The sequence below is a fragment of the Callithrix jacchus genome, chromosome 1, assembly GCF_049354715.1.
Source record: "Callithrix jacchus isolate 240 chromosome 1, calJac240_pri, whole genome shotgun sequence".
NCBI lineage: Eukaryota > Metazoa > Chordata > Mammalia > Primates > Cebidae > Callithrix > Callithrix jacchus.
The window spans coordinates 14,980,939-15,006,142 of record NC_133502.1 but is presented as its reverse complement, the minus strand read 5'-3'; the positions used below and the strand labels follow the sequence as shown (position 1 = coordinate 15,006,142).

The 25,204-nt window shown below is 38.5% G+C and overlaps 2 protein-coding genes across 3 annotated transcripts in view; one reads left to right on the top strand and one right to left on the bottom strand.

Moving 5' to 3' along the window:
• Positions 1-25,204, bottom strand: part of UBAC2 (UBA domain containing 2) — a 195,102-nt gene that overhangs the window by 66,102 nt on the left and 103,796 nt on the right. Inside the window, exons 5-6 of the mRNA XM_002742515.6 lie at positions 5,337-5,460; positions 1,538-1,585 (exon numbers count right to left, since the gene is read on the bottom strand). Coding sequence (XP_002742561.3) covers positions 1,538-1,585; positions 5,337-5,460 — 172 coding nt within the window. The remainder of the gene's footprint in view (positions 1-1,537; positions 1,586-5,336; positions 5,461-25,204) is intronic.
• On the top strand, positions 386-23,892 carry GPR183 (G protein-coupled receptor 183). 2 transcript variants are annotated; one of them, XM_078373587.1, is made up of 2 exons: positions 386-738; positions 22,265-23,892. In XM_078373587.1, the coding sequence occupies exon 2, from the start codon at positions 22,283-22,285 to the stop codon at positions 23,366-23,368; it is 1,086 nt and encodes a 361-aa protein (XP_078229713.1). In that variant the 5' UTR covers positions 386-738; positions 22,265-22,282; the 3' UTR covers positions 23,369-23,892. The 2 variants fall into 2 exon arrangements, with proteins under 2 accessions (XP_078229713.1, XP_002742563.2); XM_002742517.7 differs by lacking the exon at positions 386-738 and adding an exon at positions 10,973-11,027.

The window sequence follows — 25,204 nt, the reverse complement described above, 5'->3', positions numbered from 1 at the left end:
AGAGATGAAAAAGACAACCTCCAATTCTAGAGAACTGAATGTCACACAATGAAACATTCTGAGGAGACAGCAAGCACTTAAAGCCAGGAGTCCAAAAAGACAATAAAGAAAATGGAATTTAAAAAAATATAGAGTCACGTCAGAGTTAATAAGAAGACACATATTGAGAGTAAATGAGTTAACAGTAACTAACACAATGAAATCATATACAATAAGGTACTTCAATATTTGAATGCTTTTGGAAAATATTTAAAACAGAACTCAAAACCTTCACTGCTAAGTGAAACAAATATGCCATGGAAGAAATAGTATAACCTCAGGCAGCTGTCATAATCAAAGCAATGAGCTCTGTCTTTGCTGTTCTCAGGCTGCTTAAGTCTCCCTCAGTCACAATGCAGTTCTAGCTGGGTAAGCCTAGACTAGGGGGAGTCTGGCACCTGTGTCCCAGAGAATCAGTCTGACCCCAGGATGGCCCTATGCCACCACAAGTCTTAAGAATACCAGATGGATGGCTCAGCTGTTTTGAAGACTTCACAATAGGGTTTAGCTCTGTGGTCCTGAAGCCTATCAGGTATCTAAGTAGATGTGAAAATCTTTAGGGAGGGGAAAACGATGTGACTTGGAGCCCTGGAATCTTGGCTGCAAGCATATCATCGGTGGGGAATGAAGGTGCGAATTCTAAAGAAAGAATAAGCACAGAAAAAGGAATAATACAGACAGCTCAAAGGAAGAAGAGAGGTAAGCAGGCTAACAGGATGACATACTGGCCCCAAATACCAGTCATTCACCTGAGAAACAAGGATGGTGATAATTTACTTGAAATATGTGCGGTGATTATAGCGAAATGTGTATTATGAATCCATTCGGTCTTTTTCTTAGTCTTTTCCACGAAAGAAATTAAAACTATGCTCTATATCCACTAGTTAAAATTTATTTTGATAAATCTAGAGGTTCAAATTTAAGTCATGGATGAAGAATAAAACTCCACTTCATGCTCTAATTTCTTTTTAAATACCTCATAGAGAACTTAGGACAAATACTTATTATGAAAATACAGTAGCATGAGCGAGATGAAAAAACTCCAGCACACAGACTGAGAATGCTTTGTTCATCCCCTTCTTCCATGATGAGTCTTCAGTCAGGTCCAGCCCACCTGACTTTCCAGTTGGCATTATTATTTTCCTTCACGTGACAATGTCTTTTTACAAAATGACCAGAATACCTCTCCTTATTTTTAGTTAAGTCCAACTTCTTCATTTTCAGCCTTTTTTTTACTATGACATAAAAACAATACTGACAACAAAATCTAGCCAAAACTTTCATCAAAATTACCTTGAAAACACAAACTGGACTCCCTTGTCTCAGTTTTCCATGTGACTGGCCCTTAATCACTATGGAAGTAGCATCAAGCCAGACCAGCCATGGTTAAAAGAATGTTGAGACAGCTGAATATGACCCACAGTCTCAATAGGACAATTTTCCTAATGTTTTTTATAGGAGAGAGAAAGAATTGGCTGTAAAGGTTAGTCACACTTACAAGTCCACTTATGGCTACAATCCAGATGTAGGAACCAGAGGTGAAAAGCTATAAAAGGAAAAAAAAAAAGGCAATTGAAAATAAAATTCCACTGCCAGACACAGCACACTTATTTTTATATAACTATAGTTATGACCATTTATATAAAGTATTAATTATATATGCCATAATACAGATAAGCAAATGGAAAATTATTATCAATTCTGTTACTTAAAAAAATTATATATTAATTTTTTTTTAATTCAGACCTCAGACTTTTTATAGCCTAACACAAGTTGAACCTAGCCCATATCCACACAAAGAAAAGTAAGTGAAACTAAAGTGTGATGTTATTTACAAACTTTAATTGACTTAAGGTAAAATACTACATGTAAAGAAATTATCAGAATTAACAACATACAAAACAGGTAATCACTATCCCATACTTGGCAATGACGTGATATTTATGTAAGTAACTTTCTCATTTTGATTTCTTAAATTGTTACCCTAAATTTAGATGCGAAGAACCCTGCCAGCCTCCTTAGCCTACCATGTCCAATGGTAACTTTCTCAAGTGTTGATATTCTCATTCTAGCTCACCCAAGGAAGAGCAAACTAAGTAACATAACAAAGTTAATTAATGGCAAAAGTAATTAGACTTAGACTTCATGAAATCTTTCCTTTTGTTTTCCAAATCGCTTATACCTTAGAGTTGTGCTTGGGGTTAAGAAACAATCATTATAATGCCTCTGAAAGTGTTCCTGTAACAAATAAATGATGTGTGGGTTATTGTTGGTTAACGTTTAGAATTTTAGATTGGGGGTTTACTGCTTATTGTAGAGTAAAAGGCAGGACACTCAGGCAGGACAGCCCAAGCTCACCACTGACATTGTGCTAGATGAAAACCTCAAAGTTCTGCACACTTACCAAGGACAAACAGAAAGAAGGACAGACACAAAAGGTAAGAGTTGACACAGTAGATTAAAAAGAGGCTGGCAAGCTTTGCTCTAGTGACAGGCTTACTTAGAAACGAGTCCCGGCTGTAACTCTCAATCTGATCCTTTGATCTAGCACAGATACTTGTTCAGTGCAAATGACTCTGATACTGAGAAGGATGAGAACCATATAGACAAATATTTTGCTGTAGTTTTCTTCTAAAAATAGAAGAAACAACAGACTAGCTAACACTTTCTGTGTGTCAGGCATCTCAAGGCACTTCAGTAAAACCAAGTGATTAAACAATTTGCTACAGGTTGCAGGTGGTAGGCTGGAGTATATCCAAGAGGACTGGCTCCACAGCCGTGCTCTCCACTCTTCCATGTCTCATATGCAAGTAAAAAGAGCATATCATTTGTCAGTAAAAAAATAATTTCCTCTGATCTCTAAAGTCTTCATTGCTTATGTGGTCCCCAGTATGTCTGCCTACCTCTTGACAGTGTCTGTGTGTTTTCTCACGGCTGGGCTCCTTGAGGACAGGGGCTACGCTACATCTCACCCAGTGGGTGACACTGATTTAAGTATTGGACAGCTTGAGAGCCCATAACATCATAGCCCATTGCACAGCACATGATGTTATGGGCTCTCAAGGCACTAGATACTTAAATGAGCCTTAACAAAAGTTTAGGCTCTTCCAATTACGATTCAAGTCTTCATTCATTCATTTATTCAACAATGTCCTTGGTTGTAGTGGGGAGAGAAAAAGGCACAGAAACACATGTAAAGGCTTGGAGGGGAGGGACATAGGCAGAGAACAGACACTTTAGCAATAAGGAGTTCAGTCACACTCCTTCAAGGTGGGCACAGGTGGGAGTTGATACCAGACAGGCAAGAAGAACCCTGAATGCCATTCATGCTAAGGACCTAGATATTACCAAGGAGCCAATGAGGCATCTTCACCTCTACTTTCTGATCTCAACTTCTCCTTCACAAAGTTACTGGAAATAATACAAAAACATTGGACATTTATATTATTTGGAAAAACTATCCATGGTAGCTGCATCTACCTTTCTGCTTTTGGCAAGGCTAAGGGGGATCCCTCATGGTGAGCTGTGTAACACTGTGGAAACTGCATTAGAGATTAGGTTGGTGAAAAAGTAATTGCAATTTTTGCCTTACTTTAGTGGCAAAAACTGCAATTACTTTTGCATTGACCTACTACAATGGCCCTGTAACAAAGGCCATGCTGTGCCTCTTCATCCAACTAGGATCCCCTTTCCCTAAGAGATTAAACACACTACTTATTTTGCTTTATGCCAAACAAAACAAAACAAGAAATACATTTAAAATCTCAAAAAATATATGGTGGTAGTATAGAGACATAAATTGTTAATTAATAATAGTAACCAATTGACTCAGGCCTTATTATCTGTTCAGATTACACTAAACACACTACCTTGAAATACCTCTATAAGGTAGATATTATCATCCCCACTTGATAGATGGGGAAATGCGGGTTCAGGAAAGGTAAGTGACAAAACAAATCATTACCAGACCAAGTCATATAAACCGAAGTCCACTTGGCTCCAAAAACTTTCCACAATGTCACACTGAATTACTACTCCACAATTAATAAAACAGCATTTTCACTCTCAAAGATTCAACATAGCTTTAGACTTGGAAGAACTATACAGCCAATGTGCGGCTCAGGGCAGTCCCATGACTTTACCCAAGTCTCATGGCTGGCGAGAGCCATGCTAGGACTAGAACTTGGGTCTCCTGAGTGAGGTCCACATGGCCTCTGTTTTAACAGCTTTAAAAATATTAAATCTGCTATAGCAAATCCTATTTATAAGAATCAACTGCAGAAATGGGCTATTTGGTTACACGGGTATCAGGTAGGATAAGCGGGTGTGGAACGGTACAGGGGTTGAGAGACAGAGAATAAACAGATTTCATGAGAAACGGTTGTAAAAGTGGTAAGAAAACACCTGCCCCAGATGAGCCATTGATAACACATGACAGCAGACTGGAGAAGTGAGAGGAAATGCTAAAGGTTAAAAGGGGAGGGAGGAGGGCATTCTGAAGTGACACTAGTATCCGGTTAGATGTGCGTGGGATAAGGAATGTTATGAGTATTAATCAGTGGATCAAAAGGCCAAGAGACACACGGTGACACAGGAAGCTGTAGAATAAAACTACATCAAAAGCCATGAGAGTAAAAGAAAAGTGACAAGTAGTACGATAGAAAACTGAAAAATCATTCTCCTACCACAGGCCTGGAGCCCAGTAGGGAGCAATCAACATTTGTTGGATTGGCAAAGATAAGCTTTTCAAATTTAAGCTAGACAATAGTACTCTAATGGTCTCAACAGCAAACCACGTAGCAAATGGTGACACTACCATCAGGGCTACACAAACACGGACATAATGAAGCTGATAATGCTTCTTGAAAACTCCAAAGCTTGGGTTGGTAGAGCACACTGGGTTTCTTTATTTGCGACACCATATTCAATAAATTAATTTTGATACTGATTTTCTACTTTCTACTGTTTTAGTTGTTCTCACTTGTTTCCACTTCATACTATGATTGTTAAAAAGTATTCACATGCAATTGTACAATGAAATGAAAGTATTTTCCACAGATACAAATTTTGGTGAAAGCTCTTATCAGATTTCTAAAGGCTATGAAAGTATTCTAGTACCTTCTATACCTCGATGTTCTTGTTCTGTAACACTTCCTTTAAACATTTGATATAGATCACGAAGCCAAGATTATGGGGGAAGAAAAACCACTGTTTTCCAGGAGAACAAATGAGAAAAAGACCAAAAAAAACCCCCAGATCTGGTTAAAGTGAAGTGAACATAAAAACGCATACTGTACCTGTAGTCCCAATATATAAATCAACGTCTTGTTCGTGATGGACAAGGGGCCCAGAATCTGTGCCACTTGGACTCTTGGTATGGAGCAGTAAAACGGTACAAACAGAGCAAACACAGGTGCCAGGCTATGCAAACAAATAAAAAAAAAAACACTATAATAGTGAATTTTAAACACCAATGGCAGATGTATTTTTGATATAACACTGCTTAAAATTTTATTTCAGTCTGAAAGCATGGTCTTAAGATATACAAATTGATTTTCAAATATGCATCATGTCCAAAATAATCTGTACTTAAAGAACACTTTATGAAAACTCTAATCATTCTATCCTTATTGACCCTCCCAAAACCACTGCAAAGAAGTGGTTCAGCACCTACTAATTAATTGTAAGAAAAGTGGAGGCTATGTTTTCTTCCTAGGTATGACTAAAATCAAATGAGAGAAACGAGACAAACCAAAAGCAGCAAACATTAGAATTCTTCACAGTCAAATCCAAAAGTCCCCCTCTCAGGCCCTGTCCAGTGATCTGTTGCCATGGCACTGGCAGGGTTCACCTCTGGCCCTCCTTTCCTCACATTCCTTCCTCCCTCCCCTTGTCTGAAACCCTGTTTCTCAGTCATTGTCCAATGATTTCTTACACGACTGGCTTCTCCACGGTTCCATTATAGCCTTTTCTTCTTGTTCTGTCATCTCCTCATACAATTTCAATCCTTTCTATGGCTTGGGCTAAGAATATGAAGTGAGACCTAAAACTGCCTGTCCACCCCTCATCCTGGTTCTGAACATCAATTTGACATTTTCACCCTGACATATTCAAAAGTCTAGGTGTCTTTTTACTTACAGTCTTGCTTCTCTCTAATCCATCTCTTACCATTGCATTTCTCTTCCTAAAACACAACTCTGATCACATCACTCCCTTGCTTAAAAACCCTTCCTTCCATGGGCTCCAGTATCCAAAGATAAAATGCTTCATAAGGATGAGATAGCAAAGCTCCCCAGTTCACTCCTATCACTGCAGATTGCCATCACTGTCCTCCTCTCTGCCTCCCTCATCTGGCCCATCACACACAAGGCCCTCACACATGCACACAGCTGCTCTCTGACATGCTGGCTGCTTAGACCCTCCACTGACATAGGTTCTGCTTTCCACTTTCCTGCTTAGGAAATTCAGCTTGTTCAACACCACTCAGCTCTTCCCATAAGACTTCTCTGACTCTTCCTGCTAGCTGGTGGCTCTCCTTATGGCCCCCAATCTGTCAGTTTCACCATTTCAATGAATCAGTGAATCAAATGCATGCTGATGATGTCAAGGTAGAATGCCCAGCCCAGGAGCTACAACTACATCCAAGAGAAAGAAGCAGTCCCTGACCTCAAGGAACTCATTACAGGACTGAAATCTTACATCCTACAAGTGCTGGGCAGGTAATATGAATGAGTAGAGTGCTTTGGGCACATACTTGCACTCATTTTTCATTAAACACTTGGCTTAATTACTTGGTCTATGTTTTATTTTCCCAGTTTTGGGGAAATGGCACCAGAAAAAAAGAATTATTTCATTATCACAAGAAAAATGCAAAAAATATGTTTCACTTCTACAAAGAACTGTCCTCAGTGCCATTTTTGTGGAAACATAGGAAGGACCCTCCTGGCCTCTTGTGCAATTTCTCATCCTTGACAGAAACTATCTTATTTTTTAAAATGCACTGTCTTCTCAATTCTACTATTAAAAACAAAACAAAACCAAAATATAGCATACACAAAACAAACGTGATAAATGGCAGCCCCATCAACAGCTATCAACCCAAAAGCAGCAAATGCTAGAACTGGGAAAACTCCAGCCAGTAAGGCCTAAGTGCAGGTACTGTGTCAGGACTGGGGACAAAGAGATGCCAGATACACCTGGCTGGCTGTCCAGTGAGAAGGATGGCAGGGGCTGGGTAGCAGAAGGAGGTGGATGGCACAGTGGGCTCCTACCCCCACTTGCCCAGCCTAGAATTCCTTGAGTATCAGGCCTTCCTCCCAGGCTGAGCACCTCAGTGTAGGGAAGAAGAGGCAGTCCTGGTTCTCCTAGCAACTGGCACCGTGCTTGGCACAGTTCAGGAGCTCACTACATTTTGGGGCAACAAAATAATCCTTAGTCTAGAACAACTGTATGACTCACATTTGAATTAACAATATAGCATTCTCAAAAACCTCCCATTAGATCATTAATTCTGAGAGAAAGCATCATATTTTATCTAGTTTTGCCTAATAGGCATTCTTATACATGATCCATATTCAATATTGATTGGATTTTTTAAAATTAATAAAGCAATTTTTAAACACTATACAAAAGAATTGCTTTTATCCAATTCTAAAACCAAACACAATTGATTAAAATAGCTGGGCCTTCCTTTCATGGAAAAGTATGAGTTAGTCGCTCCTGGGCATAAATCCTCCAACACCTCCCCACCTATAGTCATAACAAAGAAGTCCTAGGCCCTGTGTCTCATCCCCATCCTGATCCTGTGCTCCGCAAGACAGGACCTTCTCAGAGAAGCCCTCCCTGACTGCCCAATTTAACCTGTACCTCCCGCCCTCACAGCCTTCCCCCTGCATTCTCTACTGTCTTCCTGACTCTTCCCCCACAGCACTTACAACCTTCTCAGCACTGCCTGACTTGTCTATTTCCTATCTCAAAAACAGAATGGAAGCTTCACACAGACAGGGATTTTGGTCTGTTTTGTTTGCTGTTTTATCCCCACTGTCTAGAATTGTGCCTGGCATAAAGTAGGTTTCAATAAGTATTTGCAGAAGAAATGAATTTTGCTTTAAAACAGCAAAACCATACAGCAGAACTTAACTCGCTTTTTGTTTTAAAACGTCCCCTTCCTTTTTATCATTTTTAATGGGATTAAAACATATGGTTTCATATGCAGCTCAAAATATGGCCTGCTGGTCTCCTGGTGATTATAAAACCCTATTTGGGTAGTCAACTGCACTGAAGGTCTCTTACCACAGAACAAACCCTTTGAGGTGCTTAATTCACAGAAGTTCTTCTGTTTACATTTAGTAATCAAGTGCAAATAGTGATGTTACAACTAAAAAACCTAAAGCAGAGTTCTTGTTTGAGGTTACATTTCAACGTAAACTAAAAAAACACTGGCAGAAATTTTAATGACCACAGTTTATATTTCACATACCAATAGACATTTAAAAATTCCTTAAAAATTATTAATCGCTATATATTCTTAAATGATGACTAAATACTAGGCCACATTTACACATTTCAGACCAAAATTATATGGGCTGTTCTGGAGAAATTTTCCATTGCTATTTCCATACACACAGACTTTACAAAATACCATAATGTTATTAGTCACTGACCAGTCTTTTTCTTTTCCTTATTTTATGAAAACTTCTGTTCTCTATACATTTTCATACTGTGAAGAGCTACCTTCTGGAAGCCCTTTCTGACTTAAGCAGATGAGGCTGGTAGTACAGAAAAAAGAAAGCAAGTTAAAAAAAGAAAGCAAATTATAAACATTTCAGCCATCCTTTCTTTTTTTCTGTTTTTTTTTTTTTTTTAGACAGGGTTATCTGTCTGTCACCCAGGCTGGAGTAGAGTGAAGTGGTGTAATCATGGCTCACTGCGGCCTCAAATTCCTAGGCTCAAGCAATCTTCCCACCTCAGCCTCTAGAGTAAACTGGCATTACAGGTGTGTACCACCATACCTGGCTACTTTTTAAACTTTTTTTTAGAGACAGGGTCTCACTGTGTTGCCCACACTGGTCTCAGACTCCTGGCATCAGCCAATCCTCCTGCCTCAGGTTCCTGAGTTCCTGGGATTACAGGTATGAGCCATTGCTCATTGATCCTTTGATATCACTAATATTTACTAAGCATCTACTGCTATATATTCATGATTGCACTCAATAGAAAAAATAAAATAACAAAGACATCTTGTTCAGGTCGCAAATGTCCACTTCACTTCTTCTATAGAAAAGGTCGCTTGACATGGTGGCTCACACCTGTAATCCTAGCAACTTTGGGAAGCCAAGGCAGGCAGATGGCTTGAGCTCAGGGGTTCAAGACCAGCCTAGGCAACATAATGAAACCTTTTTTCCACAAAAGTACAAAAATTAGGTGGGCATGGTGGTGTGTGCCTATAGTCCCAGCTACTCAGGAGGCTGAGGTGGGAGGATCACTTAAGCCCAGGAGGCTGCAGTGAGCCAAGATCGTGCCATTGCACTCTCGCCTGGGCAACAGAGTGAGGCCCCTGTCTCAAACAAAAAACAAACAACAATAACAACAAAAAAACGTTCCTCCGTACTCTCAGGACTTTTAAAGGTTAGAAGAACCTAATGACATATGTAGGAGGTGAAAGCTACTTGACTATTTTTACAGAAACCTGAAGCAGAAAGGTCTCTGAGGTCACAGAGCTACAAATTCCTACCAAATGATTCAATTCTGTCTACATAATCCCTCAAAACCATCATCAAGTTTACACAAACATCTAAATAAGAAACAGCATACTCCATTTTTAAAAATAATCCCAACTTTTAGGAATGACTCTCATTTAGTTTTGATCTGAAAACTATCTCCAGTAACTTCTTATTGGCCCTCCTGCTCATCTCTGGAGTTAGGAAGACTGACATAAGCAATTTAAACACTTTTCTATGAGAGTTTACATACACATGAGGATAATGACCCTATGACTGCAAAGCCTACACATCTCCAGCTAATTTAATCAGTTCTCCTAAAAGCTGCTATCCAGGCTCCCCACTGCCACAGGTGCAATCTACCTCATCTATGCCTTTTGTGAAATGCAGCACCCAGAACTGGCTGGGAATGGCCAGATCAGTCCCGGCTAAATGTAAACATCACCTCTCCTGATCTGAGCACTACATATTTGGTAATTTAGCCTACAAATAAACTGCATTTTGACAGACACGTTATGCTGTTTAAACTGAGTCAACTAAAACTACAGGGTGGAAGGCATCCTTTCATCCTGCGCTGAAGAGGCTGGATTTTATCTATAATGGGCCTCCCTTCAACTGTTTCTATTATTCATATGCTCACACAGTCACTGACTCGGGCAGCCTCTCGACTGAAAATGGCGACTAATCCTCTCCACTCCACGTCCTGGACTGCCATTCTTCCCCACACCACAGAAACCTGTTTCTTTCTCATAAGCTGTGGATTAAGGCAGAATGCGTAAACTACTCCCTGACACCAAGTTTCCAGGTAAAAAGCACTGTCACCGTTGGCTCTGTTTTCCTTAAAACATTTAAAAATCCATACTTTTACCTAGAATGTCAATATAAAATCATCAGTAACTATGGTCCATTTTTATGGTTAAGGTTTATTGCTTCGGTCTCTTTCAAACAATTTTTGATCTTAAATCTTTACAGAAAAATTTATAAAGTTCCACAGATATCAACAATTCATAAATTCCAAGGGGCTTTTGGATAGTCATTTTTTTTAATCACTATAAAAATTTCACTTCCCATTTTTAAAAAAAGTGCACACACTTACACGAGGCTAACTGCTCATTACATGCTCAGTCACAGGGTGACAGAAAAAAAAAGTCACCACCATAAAAGGATGTCTGCCTAGCCACTCTTAAAACAACATGCCACGGTCAACTTACTTCAGTTTGAACAAGTACTGACAGCGACTACACAGAGACCCAAACGAGTCACTGATATGTAAGTACTAGACCTTTTGCTCTTTCAACAAAATTTTTTAAAGAAAAACTTGAAAAGCCTAAGTTTTAAGGTAAAAGGTAAAAAGGAAAAGAATCTATTTAAGAACAAGCTATTATCACTTCTAACAAATATTATACTGATAAGTTTAGAGTCTCTGCTGACTGGTAGGTCTAGTTAGTTCTTATAAAGCTGAGTGAAAGCAATAGGTCCCACCAGAAATATCTTTGTTACAAAATTGGGCTTACTTTGTGTACTTCTGTGAAAACTCACAATGACAAAAAACAATATCAAGCAAAAATATGCAAATAATGCCAATATTTTAGGGTAACAATATGAAGGAAAAGGAACAAAGTTATTTTAATATAGAGTATTCCTACACGATAGGAATTATTAGAAATATAAGATTATTTCTCAGGATCGAATCTCAGTGGTAGAATTCCTAGGGCAAAGAGTATATTTTCTAAAGCTTTAGATATAAAACGGTACTTTTTGGTTTACAAAAACATTTTACCAATTTATTCTTCCACCACCAAAGAGTACCAATCTTTGCTTTTTAAATGCTAAGTCCTACTAATTAGATAAGTGGGAAAAAAAAGCTTGCAAATAAGACTAAACATACCTTTTCTAGAACTTCCATGTGCCTGGGGAAGAAATCACAATGAATTCCGTGCAGTGATTTGGCAATATTTATGTCCAGGTTGGGAATGGTGGTGCACATAGAAACTCTTGGCAAAATAGAAGCTGTGAAGAGACTTCCTTTAAAGGGGGGTGAGGGTTGTACACGTGTGTATTTGTGTATGTGTTGGGGGGGATTAGTATTTTGTTTCTTTTAGTGTTACTCTGAGTACAATGTAAGAGCAAGGGCTCTGAAATCAGGCTCAAATTTACAAGCTGGGTAGCCCCCACACAAGTTACCTAATATCCATGGCTTCAGCTGCTTTACCTGTAAAATGGGGAGTATTATAATTGCCAAATCCTACCAATATTGCCTCTCATTGTAAGTGCTAAAAAACTGTCTCCTATCATTCCTCTCCCATTCCTCTGGCCACTAACGAGGGTGAATCCAACAGATATGTTATAGATATTTTACATAAAGACCCTGAATCTGGCCGGGTGCAGTGGCTCACGTCTGTAATTCTAGCACTTTGGGCTGAGGCGGGAGGATCACCTGAGGTCAGGAGTTCGAGACCAGCCTGCCAAACATGGTGAAACCCCATCTCTACTAAAAATATAAAAATTAGCCAGGCATGGTGGCACTTGCCTATAATCCCAGCTACTCGAGAGGCTGAGGCAGAAGAATCCCTTGAACCTGGGAGGTGGAGGTTGCAGTCAGCTGAGATTGCACCACTGCACTCCAGCCTGGGCAACACAGTGAGACTCTGTCTAAATAAATAAATAAAGGCTCTTAGTCTATGGATGATCACACATGTAACTGTGCTTACTGGTGGGACTCCACATTTCTTGTATTTTAGCGTGTTTTCTCTCTAGGGATTCATTGCACTTTTTGGACTAAAACTGCAAAGAATACAATAGTTTGCTCCACAAACTATTCACTCACATGTTTATGTATCACGTCGGTGGCAATGGTCTCTTGCATAAATTACTTTTATCTGGCTTCCTAGAGATTTTTAGTACCACGACCAGTCACTTAATGGAATAAATATTAACTCAGGTTGCCATATGACTTTATTTATTTACTTATTCTATAGATATTTACTAGATACCTACTGTCGGTTGGTTCTGTAGCCTTTTATAGGATAAAATGTTGGATGAGATCAAGTCATCATCCTTAAGAAGCTTACATTTAAGGGAGCTTCCCACCTAATAAAGGCATTTACAGGGATACTTTTTCTCTGCTATGGTTAAGGCCTGCTAGAGTTGGGAGGCAGCCCTGGAACGTGGCCTGGGTGGAGGATGCGTGATATCCTCTAGTCTGGGGAGTTGATCACCTTCCCAAGAAGTCTGGGCATCATACAAAATGAGATAACACATGTGAGAATCCTCTGAAAGCTGTGAAAGTAACACAGATTCCTGTGGTGTTTTGGAAGCCCAAAGAGAACAATAAAAATATTTTGTTAAACCTCCACAAATATCTGAAAAGTAGTTTAAAAAATCAATTAACAGCATAAAAGCCTCTTCTAGGTATTCACCATCTGTTTTTCAATGGAAATTTCGGTAAATTGTTTTATTGTTAAAATAGTAAAATCTGAATCCATTTATAAAACCTTTACTTACTTTAAAATATGCTACAAATAAATTAATAAACTCCTTCATTTGAATCAACATCTCTTCTCCCCTGTCCCCATTCCCTTCCTACAGCTCTCCTAGTCTCTCTTGTTCAGACAGCATGAGTTAGTGTATGTTAAAGTTTTGAGATGCCTTCCTATTTTACTTATTTTCTACCCATAATATCAGATCATGTTGGAAATAGGAGGTAGAGATAAAATGTACTGTACTGAATGTGACTTCTTAAGCCAAACTGCCTGGGTGTGAATCCTGACACTTAACAGCTAGGTCTTTGGTGACTAAAGTGCCCTGGTGCCTCCATTTCACCATCTGTAAATGGACTTGTGAAAGTTCTGAGAGGATTCAATGAGGAAACACACATCGAGTGCCCAGGGCTGTACCTGGAACACAGTCTGTGCTTAGAAATTTTGGTGATTATTATTCATCAGGGGCTTACTATAGTGTAATAAAGAACTTTTCTTTGAGGATTAAGAAAGCTAGAATATTGCTATTATTTAACTAAGGGATATTTATTGAATATCGATTACATTTCACCTAGAGATACAAGAAATTAAAACCACAGGGTCCCCACTCAGAGTACTTCACAGGCTCATGGGAGACAGGGAAGAAAATCAGTGATACAGACACTGTGACAGAGCACAGTGCCTTCACAAATACACCCACGCTGCCTTTCAGAAGATGGAGAACAGGAAAGCTCCTGGAACACTTGGAACTAGGCCTTGAAGGAAAATAGAAGCTGAGGATACAGAACAGGGGCTGGGGGACATCAGACAGAGGGAAGAGTGTCACTGGGCAGAGTTGTTAGGGAACACAGGACACCCAAAGGTTATAAGTGATTTTGTAGGGCTGAAGAGCCAGGGCATGATCAGAGGGAAGCCGGCCAGCAACCCCACTGAAGAAGGAATGGAGCCTCAGATCATGAAGGAACTTGTGAGTCATGACACAGAGCCTGTGGTTTGCCTGGGGTTAGATGGGCCTCATTTGAGAGCCTGGTGGGAAGCTGCTGCAGTGGCTGCGGGCAGAACGGTGGGAATGGCACATAAGCAGACAGACGCGGATGTGCGGCAGAGCACAGGCTGAGGCACAGGGACTGCTCACTGAGCAGAGGCAGCAGGTGAGGGAGAACATGGAGTCCTGGACACCTTCATGACCCCTGCACCTTGGGCATCCCAGTAAGATCCCTAAGCGAATGACTGAGTTGACCTGGAATTTGGTTTACCCAGTTCCTCCCTAATTTCCATGCGATAATAGAGACAAAAACAAGATCAAAACTCCTTGAACTTGAAAGAGAAAAGGTACACATTATTTCCGGAAACATTCCGGACTCAGAGAAGAAATATTATAAAGATATAGAGCCTCATTATAAAGAGTCGTTTTATATTATGCAGTTAGTTTTCCCACATGTTGGATCCTACATATCACGCCAGATAGAAACACAGAATATCTTTCTTACACTAAAATTTCTAACAGTAAAAGAGTGTCTTTCTTACACGTTCAATACTAAAATGAGTATTATGGTGGAATTCTTAGTTTCTTAGTTCTCTAAAAATATGTCATCTTCATCTTCAATAACTTCCGTATTTTTCAATATTAAAGCTGCCAAAAGCCACACAGGGAATAAGTGACCAGTGAAAGGTGAAAGAAAAATAACTGGAATATGTGAAACCCCAAATGTGCAAGTGGGTGTTCAACCAAAGAATTCCCATGCTCACGCACCCTTCCATCATTTCCAAGGAATGCATCTATGAAGCTGAAGTGGGTCTTCACTGCATGCCCACTGGGTTCAGGACACATATAAAGCACAAATAGGAAACGGCAGACTGCCAAACACTTTTTCTGTCTTGAAGAAGTTTCTCTGTCTTTTTCTGTCTTGAAGAAGTTCTCTGTACTTGGTCCTGTGAATGGCCTTTTGCAGACCTATTGGGAGCTGGTCTGGTCTAGGCTATGCAACGGAGTTGGCAGGCCGATCACAGAGCTCCTCAGTAAGGCTGCCCCAACTAAGCCCCTCAGCTAGTCACACTCCATTAAGCAAGAAAGCAAGCCCCCCAGGGGGCAGGGGAGGTCCCCAAACAGAGAGACCACAGTCAATTCTATGCTGATTATCATCCATCTGGTATGCGTGATTTTTTAAAAGGATATAGGGAATACTGATCTCAATCCTTCCAAACAATAAATCACGGACAGACATAGCTATCAATTTAGGAATCAAAGTTGGCTGGGAAAAAGTCACCTTATAGTGTACAAAGAGTTAACCAGGCCACAGAGGCATGTACTGACTACAATGGTAGTTGGTTAGTAGCGTATTATTAATAGAATAGACTAACTGACTTTACCAGTGAAGCACCAAGGGCTGTGACTGTGCTGGTCCACAGCTGCACAGCAGCACAAGTTCCTCTTGCACACCAGGAATGCATGTTTCCCACTGTCCATTTTACAGGCAAATGGTACCACAATACCTCAGATGACGGCTGTTTAGTCAACTAAAAAGGAGGTGAGGAAAATCACTAGGTGAATGCTAGGACCCAGTATGTGTGACACTGGGCCAAATTTAGATGTCCCTGTTTGAATAAGAAGGCGTTTTCTAGGAATTGCTAAATACTTATAAAACCAGGTAACCAGAGGAAGAAGTAATGAATTAGTTCTTTCTTCCCTGGAGCATGTTTATTCTCAAGGGAGCTCAAACAGCTCCAGTGCCTGCTGTCCTGATACATTTGTGCTTGTCTTTATTTCCTCAGTAGAACCATATCCTTGCAATTTCCAATTAACCCTGAGCTTTCATCTTCCCCTTCTTTTCCAATGACTTTATTTCTCCCTACTCCAGAAATGGTTCCTCAGTCTTAACCTTTCCTCAAAGTGGTCAAAGGACAGTGTAACAGAGAAAGAATCAGTTCAAACAGCACTCATCATTTAACAATATGCATACATATATATTTAGTATCTGTGTGGCCCCACCTGGGTGGCTCCCCTGGCTGTTTTCGAAAGTGAGCTTCTGGAAGTTCCTCTTTGGTACATCCACTGTGGGCACTTTGATTCAGGTCACCTCTCTGTATAAGCTGGGCTTAGAGCAGATTTGACCTACAGAGAAATCACCTCCAATTGATGATCATCTCAGCCCAACTTGACCCATTCCAGTAATTGCTAGTGGCTACATTTAGCCCCTTTTCATTCAAGGCGTTGATGATTATTAAAATAAATAACTATCAGGGGGCAAAGGTGACATTTCAGCAAAAAACGAAAGCTATTATTTTTAGCACCAACTAAATCCCTGAATATGGTATAGGTTTTGTTCTGTTTCTGTCCAAAATAAAGGCTGAGAAAACACTTTAATTACTTGAGCAAGTACATTACGATCATGGAAGGTACCTGTCCTCTGTGAAAAATCACAAATCCCTACAAGCTGTTATCTAGGGTAAACATTTCCAGAGTGCAAACTACATTAGGGCTTAGACAATTTTCTTAGATGCTAAATAAATGAGTTTTGGGCGGGGGGCCTTTTTTTTTTTTTTTTTTTCCTTCTGTGGCGAGAAAGAACCTATCAGTTCATGTCAACATGTCCGGTTATGCAAATATGAGATGATACTATCTCAAGAAGTGTTAGCAACTCTATTAGCAATTAAATAAATTCTAGAGAAAAACACACACAGGCTCACTTCCCAAAGCCTAAGTAAAAATACTTTGGAAGATATTTTGCTGTGGAAGAAACTTACTGTTTTACACATGTTGGGATAACAGTGAAGTTAAAAAGACCAAATACTGCATGACAGAGGCAAAACGGATTGTCTCCTTTGTTTACCAATAAAAATAAGAGAATGGCAAAGACAGCTTCCAGGTGGCTTCCAGTAGGAGCCAGAGGAGCCCTGAAGGCTGCCAGAGCCCAGTTCCACAAATACAGCCCTTCATGACCTGTGCCCTCCAGGGAAAGACTCCGTCCCAACTCCTGTCCCTCAGTGTGTGCAGCACGAAGGACAGCTGAAGGGCTACGAGCACCTTTCATTAGAAAGCATTATGAGGAAGCTATAATACTGATATTCGTGTTCTAAAGAAAAAAAGACTTAGAACAAACATTTCTTTAGGCTTTTCTGTAGGCAATATGATAAATGATAATACTTTCTGGTGTACCTCACTGTATATATACATACCTTAAATAACGTTAGAAGCTGCTGCCTAATAATAATTATAATGTAAAATACTTAAAACTATACTTAAGAATAAATACTTTTTCTACCTGAAAATGATTAAAAGATAACATTACTATCCAAATATTGACACTGGTACACGTAATGCAAAAAGTCAGCAGAATACTGCTATGTACATACTGCTCTGCATGCGAAACTTCACTCAGGTAACAGCACACGCTCAATGCTGTAAATTCACCCTTGGGTTCTAGACCCTCTAATACAAAAAGGTACCATTTCTGTATTGCCAGGATCTAGCATAATGGAGGCACTAAAAGTCATTTTTCTGCTGAATAAAAGAAAGGACATAATTCAAGTTTTAGAAGGAAATCCTTAAGATGATTAAAGGAAGATAAAAAGTGATATCTCTGAGGAAGATTATAATAAATTGGGACTGGCTGATAGAAGAATACGATAACAACAGTCATGCATATGAAAGCATTTCCCTTTCAATTTGGAAATCATAAAATTGGCTGAAACTACTGCATTAATAATACAGGATAAATATAAGCAAGAACTAAAGTATTAACTTTATTAGAGTATTAACATTATTAGAGCTACCTAGTGAAATCATCCTCCAAGAGGTTACTAAACAGCCAAATGTCCAAAGCATGCATTTTCCTTTACCTAAGATCATTTCCAAGCAATCCCACTTACACGTCCACATTCTGCAAATGCCTTTAGCCACCTCCAGCACAATGGTGGTCAGTAAGGACCCTCAAGGGGCTACCCCTTGGGGCTCAATGATGCATGGCCACAAGTGGCTTCCCACTTGGGAAGGCACCTCTCCAGGAAGTGAGCACCCCCTGCCCTTAGAAGGAGTCGTCTCTTTGCTCTAGAGCAGCTGGGCCATGTTGTGCATGTCATGATTACAGGTGAGGATGGTCCCTAGAGCCTCGACCACTTTCAAACCACAAGCTCACAGTTCTTTAAAGGCAGCATGAAACAGCTGCCAGTACAAAGGACTGAAAAGACGAGGAAACCTGAAGCCAGGTCATCAGAGAGAAGGATCCAGTGGGGCCTTTAACCCCCTCAGACCCCCAGTTTCATCACCTGGGAAGTAGGTAAGGGTAGCAATGCTCAGCTCACAGGGCTGTTGTGAGATTTCTTTATGACGACACAATGCAAAGGTAGGCACCTAGTAAGTTAATGCAGAAATCTGAAAAAGGAACACTGAAGGGCAAGCTTTGAACATGTCAGATGACAAGGTTTTTGCAAGAAGAGCTGAACTAAAAGTTTTTCCATTGATTAAATTTTTTTTCACCTATTTATTTAGTTCAGTCAATAAACTGAATAGAAATGAACATTCTGAATAGAAATGTTCAGTGTTAAAAATCTAGAATATACGGGTAAAGCCCCAAAATTACTCATACAAAATTATGCAGATACCTGTGTGTGTGTGTGTGTGTGTATTTGCTTCTCCACCCCCCAAAACAGTGTGTTGTATATACAGTCTGCTTTCCTCACTTAACATAATTCCCAGTCAAGAAACAGGCATCCTTTGTTGCCATTTTCAGTAGCTGCACTGTATTCCATTGCACGGCTATGCCATAAAATATCCCCTAATGAAGGATATTTGAACTCTTTGCAAACTATGTTAAACATTTTGAACTTTGTTCTGAAACTTCTGCAATCTCTGGCTCTACTAGATGCTGCATCTCATTTGGTGATGCAGTCAAACACACAGTTGTTTACAAACCGGCAAGCAATGGCACCTTATCCTCTGAGTCTTACCTGAGTGGCACTTTCCTAATTTCTACAGTAATAATCACTCATATGGAGGATTCGCAGACTCTACAGTAGTATTTTTTTTTCTGCCATGTATTTTAAAGTCATTTCCCATGAATCTGCTTAGAAATACTCAAAAATATACATTCACATTTTTGGAAGAAAACATTTTTCACCAAACTTAGTTCTCGTTGCCTATTTCAAAGCTGCAAGCCTTGCCTGGAATTTTCACCTCTCCTGTGTCTAGTCTTAGCTCCTGAAAAGCTGCTTCTTACACGAAGCCTTTCCCAACTAAATGGAAAAAGCTTTTCCTACTTTTATTTCACAATGCAATCCCTATGAGTGTCTAAGAACCACTCCAATTATTTTTCCTGTGCAAAATATAAAATTGCTATTTGTCTTTTGTTTTCTATTTCATTAATTTCTGCAATTATCTCAATCATTTTCTTCTACTTGCTTTGGACAAACTGTTATTTTCTTGCTTCTTCAACTATATATTTAACGTATCTATTTTAAATCTTTTCTTTTATAAATAAATGCATTCAAGGCTTTATATCTATCTCAGATTGCATTATCTGCATCCCACAGTTTTCACAGGTAGTACTTTTGTCATTTAGTTCAAAGCATTTCAAAATTTCCATTGTGATTTCTTCTTTAACCCATGAGTTCTTTAGAAGAACACAGAATTTACTGTTCCGCTCTTCCTTTTATCAAAGTTTACTCTCATCTAGGAAGCTTTACTGTAGGAGTTTTCCATTTTTCAATTTAGGACTTGAAATTTCTGTCAATATTATTTATAACAAAAAAAGAATTGGAAAGAATCAAAAAATTTATCAAGGGAGAAGCTAAGCAAATTATGCATCGACACAAAATTTCCATTGTGATTTCTTCTTTAACTCATGAGTTGTTTTCATTTCCAAACTTATCCTTTATCTTTTTATCATTGGTTTATAATTTTGCTGCACTGTAGTCAAGCAATGTGATCAGAAAACAATTATTTTCTGAAAGCTTTGAGTCTTCTGGTGACCTAGCACATGGCCAAATTTGCAGATATGCTCCTGTGTCTTCAGTACAAGTTCTGTTAGCTTTTAAATCATGTTGAGTAAATCTCCTAAGTCTTTAATTTCTGTTTTATCTAACACACTATAATAGAAATGTGTTAAGATCTCCCATTATGGTTGTGGATTTGCCAATTTCTCCTTTATATTCTGTCAAATTTTGCTGTTACATGCAACTTTCATGATTATTTTTATGTTCTTTGTAGACTGTTCTTTTTAACCTCTGTAGCGACCCTCTGTATTCCTATTAATATTGAACTTGCCTTTAATTCTATTTTCTCTGAGGTCAGTATTACCATTCTACTCTTTTATTGGTTGGGATTTGCCTGGCATATATTTTCCCTTGCCTTTATTTTCAACCTTTCTCAATCATTTTGAGCTATAAATAATCTCTTCTAAGCAGCATACAGCTGGATTTCTTTAAAATCTAAACTGATAATCTCTGACCTGTAATAGGCAAGCTCAACCCATTTAAGTTTGTTATGACACATCCCTACCCGATTGTTTTCCACTTCCTCATTCTTTGCTTTTTTCCCATTGTCTCTCCTCTGGATAATAAAATGTTTATTTCCATTTTTGCTCTCTTTTGCTTTAGGTTACATTTCCATTTAGGTTATAATGATTAACCTATCAACACTGTACAGAATGCATACTTCTAACACAGCATGACCACAATCCTCTGATAACCCTCAGTGTCTATGAACATCACAGTTTTAAGGCTGTTAGAATGAAGTTAGCTGAGATCCAATTCATTTAATACACAGGGAGAGACACAGATTTGCAGACAGTGTTTTTGATCAGCGTAAGGATAGTCTCTTTCCTTAAATATACAGTAGCGACATCGCTAGATATGTTGAAAATGCCTCTTCATTTTAGTGACTTCCAGATAGATTTATGTACACACAGTTCTTTTAGAGGAATTTTTTCCTTCTAAAAATAATTACACAGGATTTAATGCGCTGCTCTTAAGTTTACTCTCATCTATGGAGCTTTATTGTGGGAATTTTCCACTTTTCAATTTAGGACTTGAAATATCTGTCTTAACATTATTTATAACAAGAAAAGAATTGGAAAGAATCCAAAAGTTTATCAAGGGAGTAGCTAAGCAAATTATGCATCAACATACTGGAAGACTGTAGAATATCTATCAAATGTTTACATAAAATCTACACATATGACAAATATGTAGATGGCACTGACATGAAGATGTTCAGTGAATAAAGCAGGAAACAAAATACAACGTGTGATGCTTGCTACTATGCGCAAATGTAGAAGTGTAGATTGCATTCATCCATGGAGTACTCGCAGACTGATAGAGTTTTAAAATTGAATAATTTTTCCTTGAAGTAACTTAAGTCTTTTTCTCTCTCATTTTATCTTTTTCTTTTTTTTTTTGTCATTTTAGTCATGTTTGTTGTGGTCTTCTTCTTCTTCTTTTTAAAAAGAAAATCTTAACTTTCAGTTCCTAACATGGACTAAGCTTATTTCTCAGACGTTTAGGTTAACACAAATCAGATCACTGTGGTAAGTTCATATTTCGCTACATAAACGCGGTGACTGATTTCATTTCCTGGCAGTGATATGCATTTGGTTAAAAAAAAAGGTCCAACTGAAATTCAATTTAAAAGCAAAGTTTAACGCCTGTCTGAAATGTGGTGTGCTTTACTTAACCAGACAATGATTCAGAAAAGGGAAGGGGAATTTCTGCCTAAAAAGTTAGTGCATTCCCTTCTGTCACAAAAACGCATTTGCCCTATTTAAATGCTTCTGTTTCCTTTGCCAGAGCTTTGACAAAGTCAGCAAATTGTGAGAGTAAAAGCATAAATTTTATTCTGTTATTTCTGTCATCATATATGTAACCATATTATGTATCACGGATTTTTAAAAATTTCAAGGCATGAAAATTTAAAACTTATATAAAAGATAGTTTGGACTGCTTTGGTACATTATTTAAAAAATTTTAAACTAATGAGTAATCAAACTGAATATATACGCTTTTACTTAAATGACCCTTCTTGGCTTTTTCTAGACACCTTGACCACCACCAATGGATATACAAATGGCTAACAATTTCACTACGTTCTCTACAACTCCTCAGGGAAATGACTGTGACCTCTATGCACATCACAGCACAGCCAGGATAGCAATGCCTCTGTATTACAGTCTTGTCTTCATCATTGGGCTTGTGGGAAACTTACTAGCGTTGCTCGTCATTGTTCAAAACAGAAAAAAAATCAACTCCACCACCCTCTATTCAACAAATCTGGTGATTTCTGATATTCTTTTTACCACTGCTTTGCCTACACGAATAGCTTATTATGCAATGGGCTTTGACTGGAGAATCGGAGATGCCCTGTGTAGGATAACCACGCTAGTGTTTTACATCAACACATATGCAGGTGTGAACTTTATGACTTGCCTGGGTATTGACCGTTTCATTGCTGTGGTACACCCTCTACGTTACAACAAGATAAAGAGGATTGAGTATGCAAAAGGCGTGTGCATATTTGTTTGGATTCTAGTATTTGCTCAGACACTCCCACTCCTCATCAACCCTATGTCAAAGCAGGAAACTGAAAGGATTACGTGCATGGAATATCCAAACTTTGAAGAAATAAAATCTCTTCCCTGGATTCTGCTTGGGGCATGTTTCATAGGATATGTACTTCCACTTATAATCATTCTCATCTGCTATTCTCAGATCTGCTGCAAACTCTTTAAAACTGCCAAACAAAACCCACTCACTGAGAAATCTGGTGTAAACAAAAAGGCTCTCAACACAATTATTCTTATTATTGTTGTGTTTGTTCTCTGTTTCACACCTTACCATCTTGCAATTATTCAACATATGATTAAGAAGCTTCATTTCTCTAATTTCCTGGAATGTAGCCAAAGACATTCGTTCCAGATTTCTCTACACTTTACAGTATGCCTGATGAACTTCAATTGCTGCATGGACCCTTTTATCTATTTCTTTGCATGTAAAGGGTATAAGAGAAAGGTTATGATGATGCTGAAACGGCAAGTCAGTATATCGATTTCTAGTGCTGTGAAGTCAGCCCCTGAAGAAAACTCCCGTGAAATGACAGAAACGCAGATGATGATACATTCCAAGTCTTCAAATGGAAAGTGAAATGGATTAAATTTTGGTTTATGGCGAAGTAAACTGTACAACAAACTTTGCCAGACTTTTCTTATAAACCAAAATAATTGTTTGGCTTTCAATTAGGATTCTTTATATTTCTTTCATTGGGCACTTTTCCCATCTCCAACTTAGAAGTAAGCTCAAGAGAACAACATAAAGCAAAATAAAAATGAAAATAAATACTTCATTTTTATTTGTAAATGAAATAATACACCAAAAGGAGGTTATCTGCATAACTCTCAATGTAAAAAGTTTTGTTTTAATAAAAAATTAATTATTAATATTTCTTGCCAACAAATGGTAAAAGAAAAAGGACTGAATAGATTATATATTGCCAGATGTTAATACTGTAATATACGTTTTTGTAACATATTTCTTAAATCAATATTTCTCTCAATGTTAGATTTAATTCCCTCAATAACACCAGTTTTTTGTTTTGTTTTGTTCTGAGTCATAAAACTTTTTTAAAGAACTCTTTTGGAATAAACAGCAGGAAGCTGCAAAGTTATGATTAGTCTGTCCCTCAATGCTCATTGTCAACTATCAGTGGGAGTTACAGGGAAACGATAACTAGCAATAGATAGACTTTGAGATGCAACATTATAAATGATGATGGCGATGACTGAGGCAATAAAACACTGAGCTTTTCCTGGAGGTGCCAGCATAGTCGTTAAGGCCTCTGCTTAGCAATATGAAAAAGACTATATGGAGTTACCCACTGAGAGGAGGGTCTACCTGCTAAATTCATCTTGAGAATAAAAGACATGCATATATGATTGGTCTTCTTGGGATTGCTAGGGGATCATTTCTCTTTTCTTCCCCCAAGTTGTTAGTAACCTGCATCTGTATTTCAATGGTTTGAGTTAATGAGTAAGGGGAGGGGGTGCATAATGAGCAGGGAAAAATAAAGTTGCTACTTGCTTAAATATGATAGACAGTAAAATGCAAACTTACAAAATTAAACATTCTTAGGACTCTTTACAATATTATATACTTGTTTAAATAAATATCTGTGTATGAATAGCATGACCTTTCCAAGTAGTCAACTGGTCTGCCAGTTCAAATTTGTTTTATCCCCAAAACTTCCCCAATACAGTATTCTCTCCTGGGAATGATGCCAAGTTTTACAATGGCAGAGAAAGAAAAAAATGTTAATTCTGAGTCATACTTTAATTTTTTTTTTTTTTTTTTTAACAAAAAGGGGGTCTACTCTGTTACACTTTAAATTTTTATTGGACTTTATATCCTGGGAATATTTTCTTTAAAGTTCCTGTCTTACTCATTCTCAACTTTTACCCTGTAAGAAAATTAATCTTCATGGTTGACTCAATACCATTTACTAATATGTTCAGATTTGCATTAATTTCACAAAGAGCCACCTGACTTTAAAGCCACTGTCAAAAATAGGCACTGGTCTTTGTAACATCTTATGCAGACAGGTGAGACCACATGGATGAAAATCCAAATCTTAGTGCCTTTCCTTCACTCCACCTCTGAACTTTCCCAAGCGAAGGAAAACAAAGGGCAAAACAACAAATTTTATGTAAGACAGCACTTAGGTTTAGAGATCTGAGTTGGATCTCTGAAGAGGAACCACTGTGAAGACTACTAAAGGAAAACCAAAAAGAGAGCTTCCTCCATTTCAGAGCCTCTGTGTGGAGCCCTGGTTCTGTGACTACATTGGTGTAGAGACGCTTTCTGGGATGTATGAGCCAACACACTGTCTTAGGGTAGGCAAGAGTTCTCTCTGGGCTAATGGAGTCAATTCTTAAGATCCTGCAAACAAGAGTAAATACCTATGACAATTGACAACAGAATACATTT

Bases quoted from the DNA above. Each gene is read 5' to 3' on its own strand.
- GPR183 (XM_078373587.1), top strand. From the start codon at position 22,283: ATGGATATACAAATGGCTAACAATTTCACTACGTTCTCTACAACTCCT.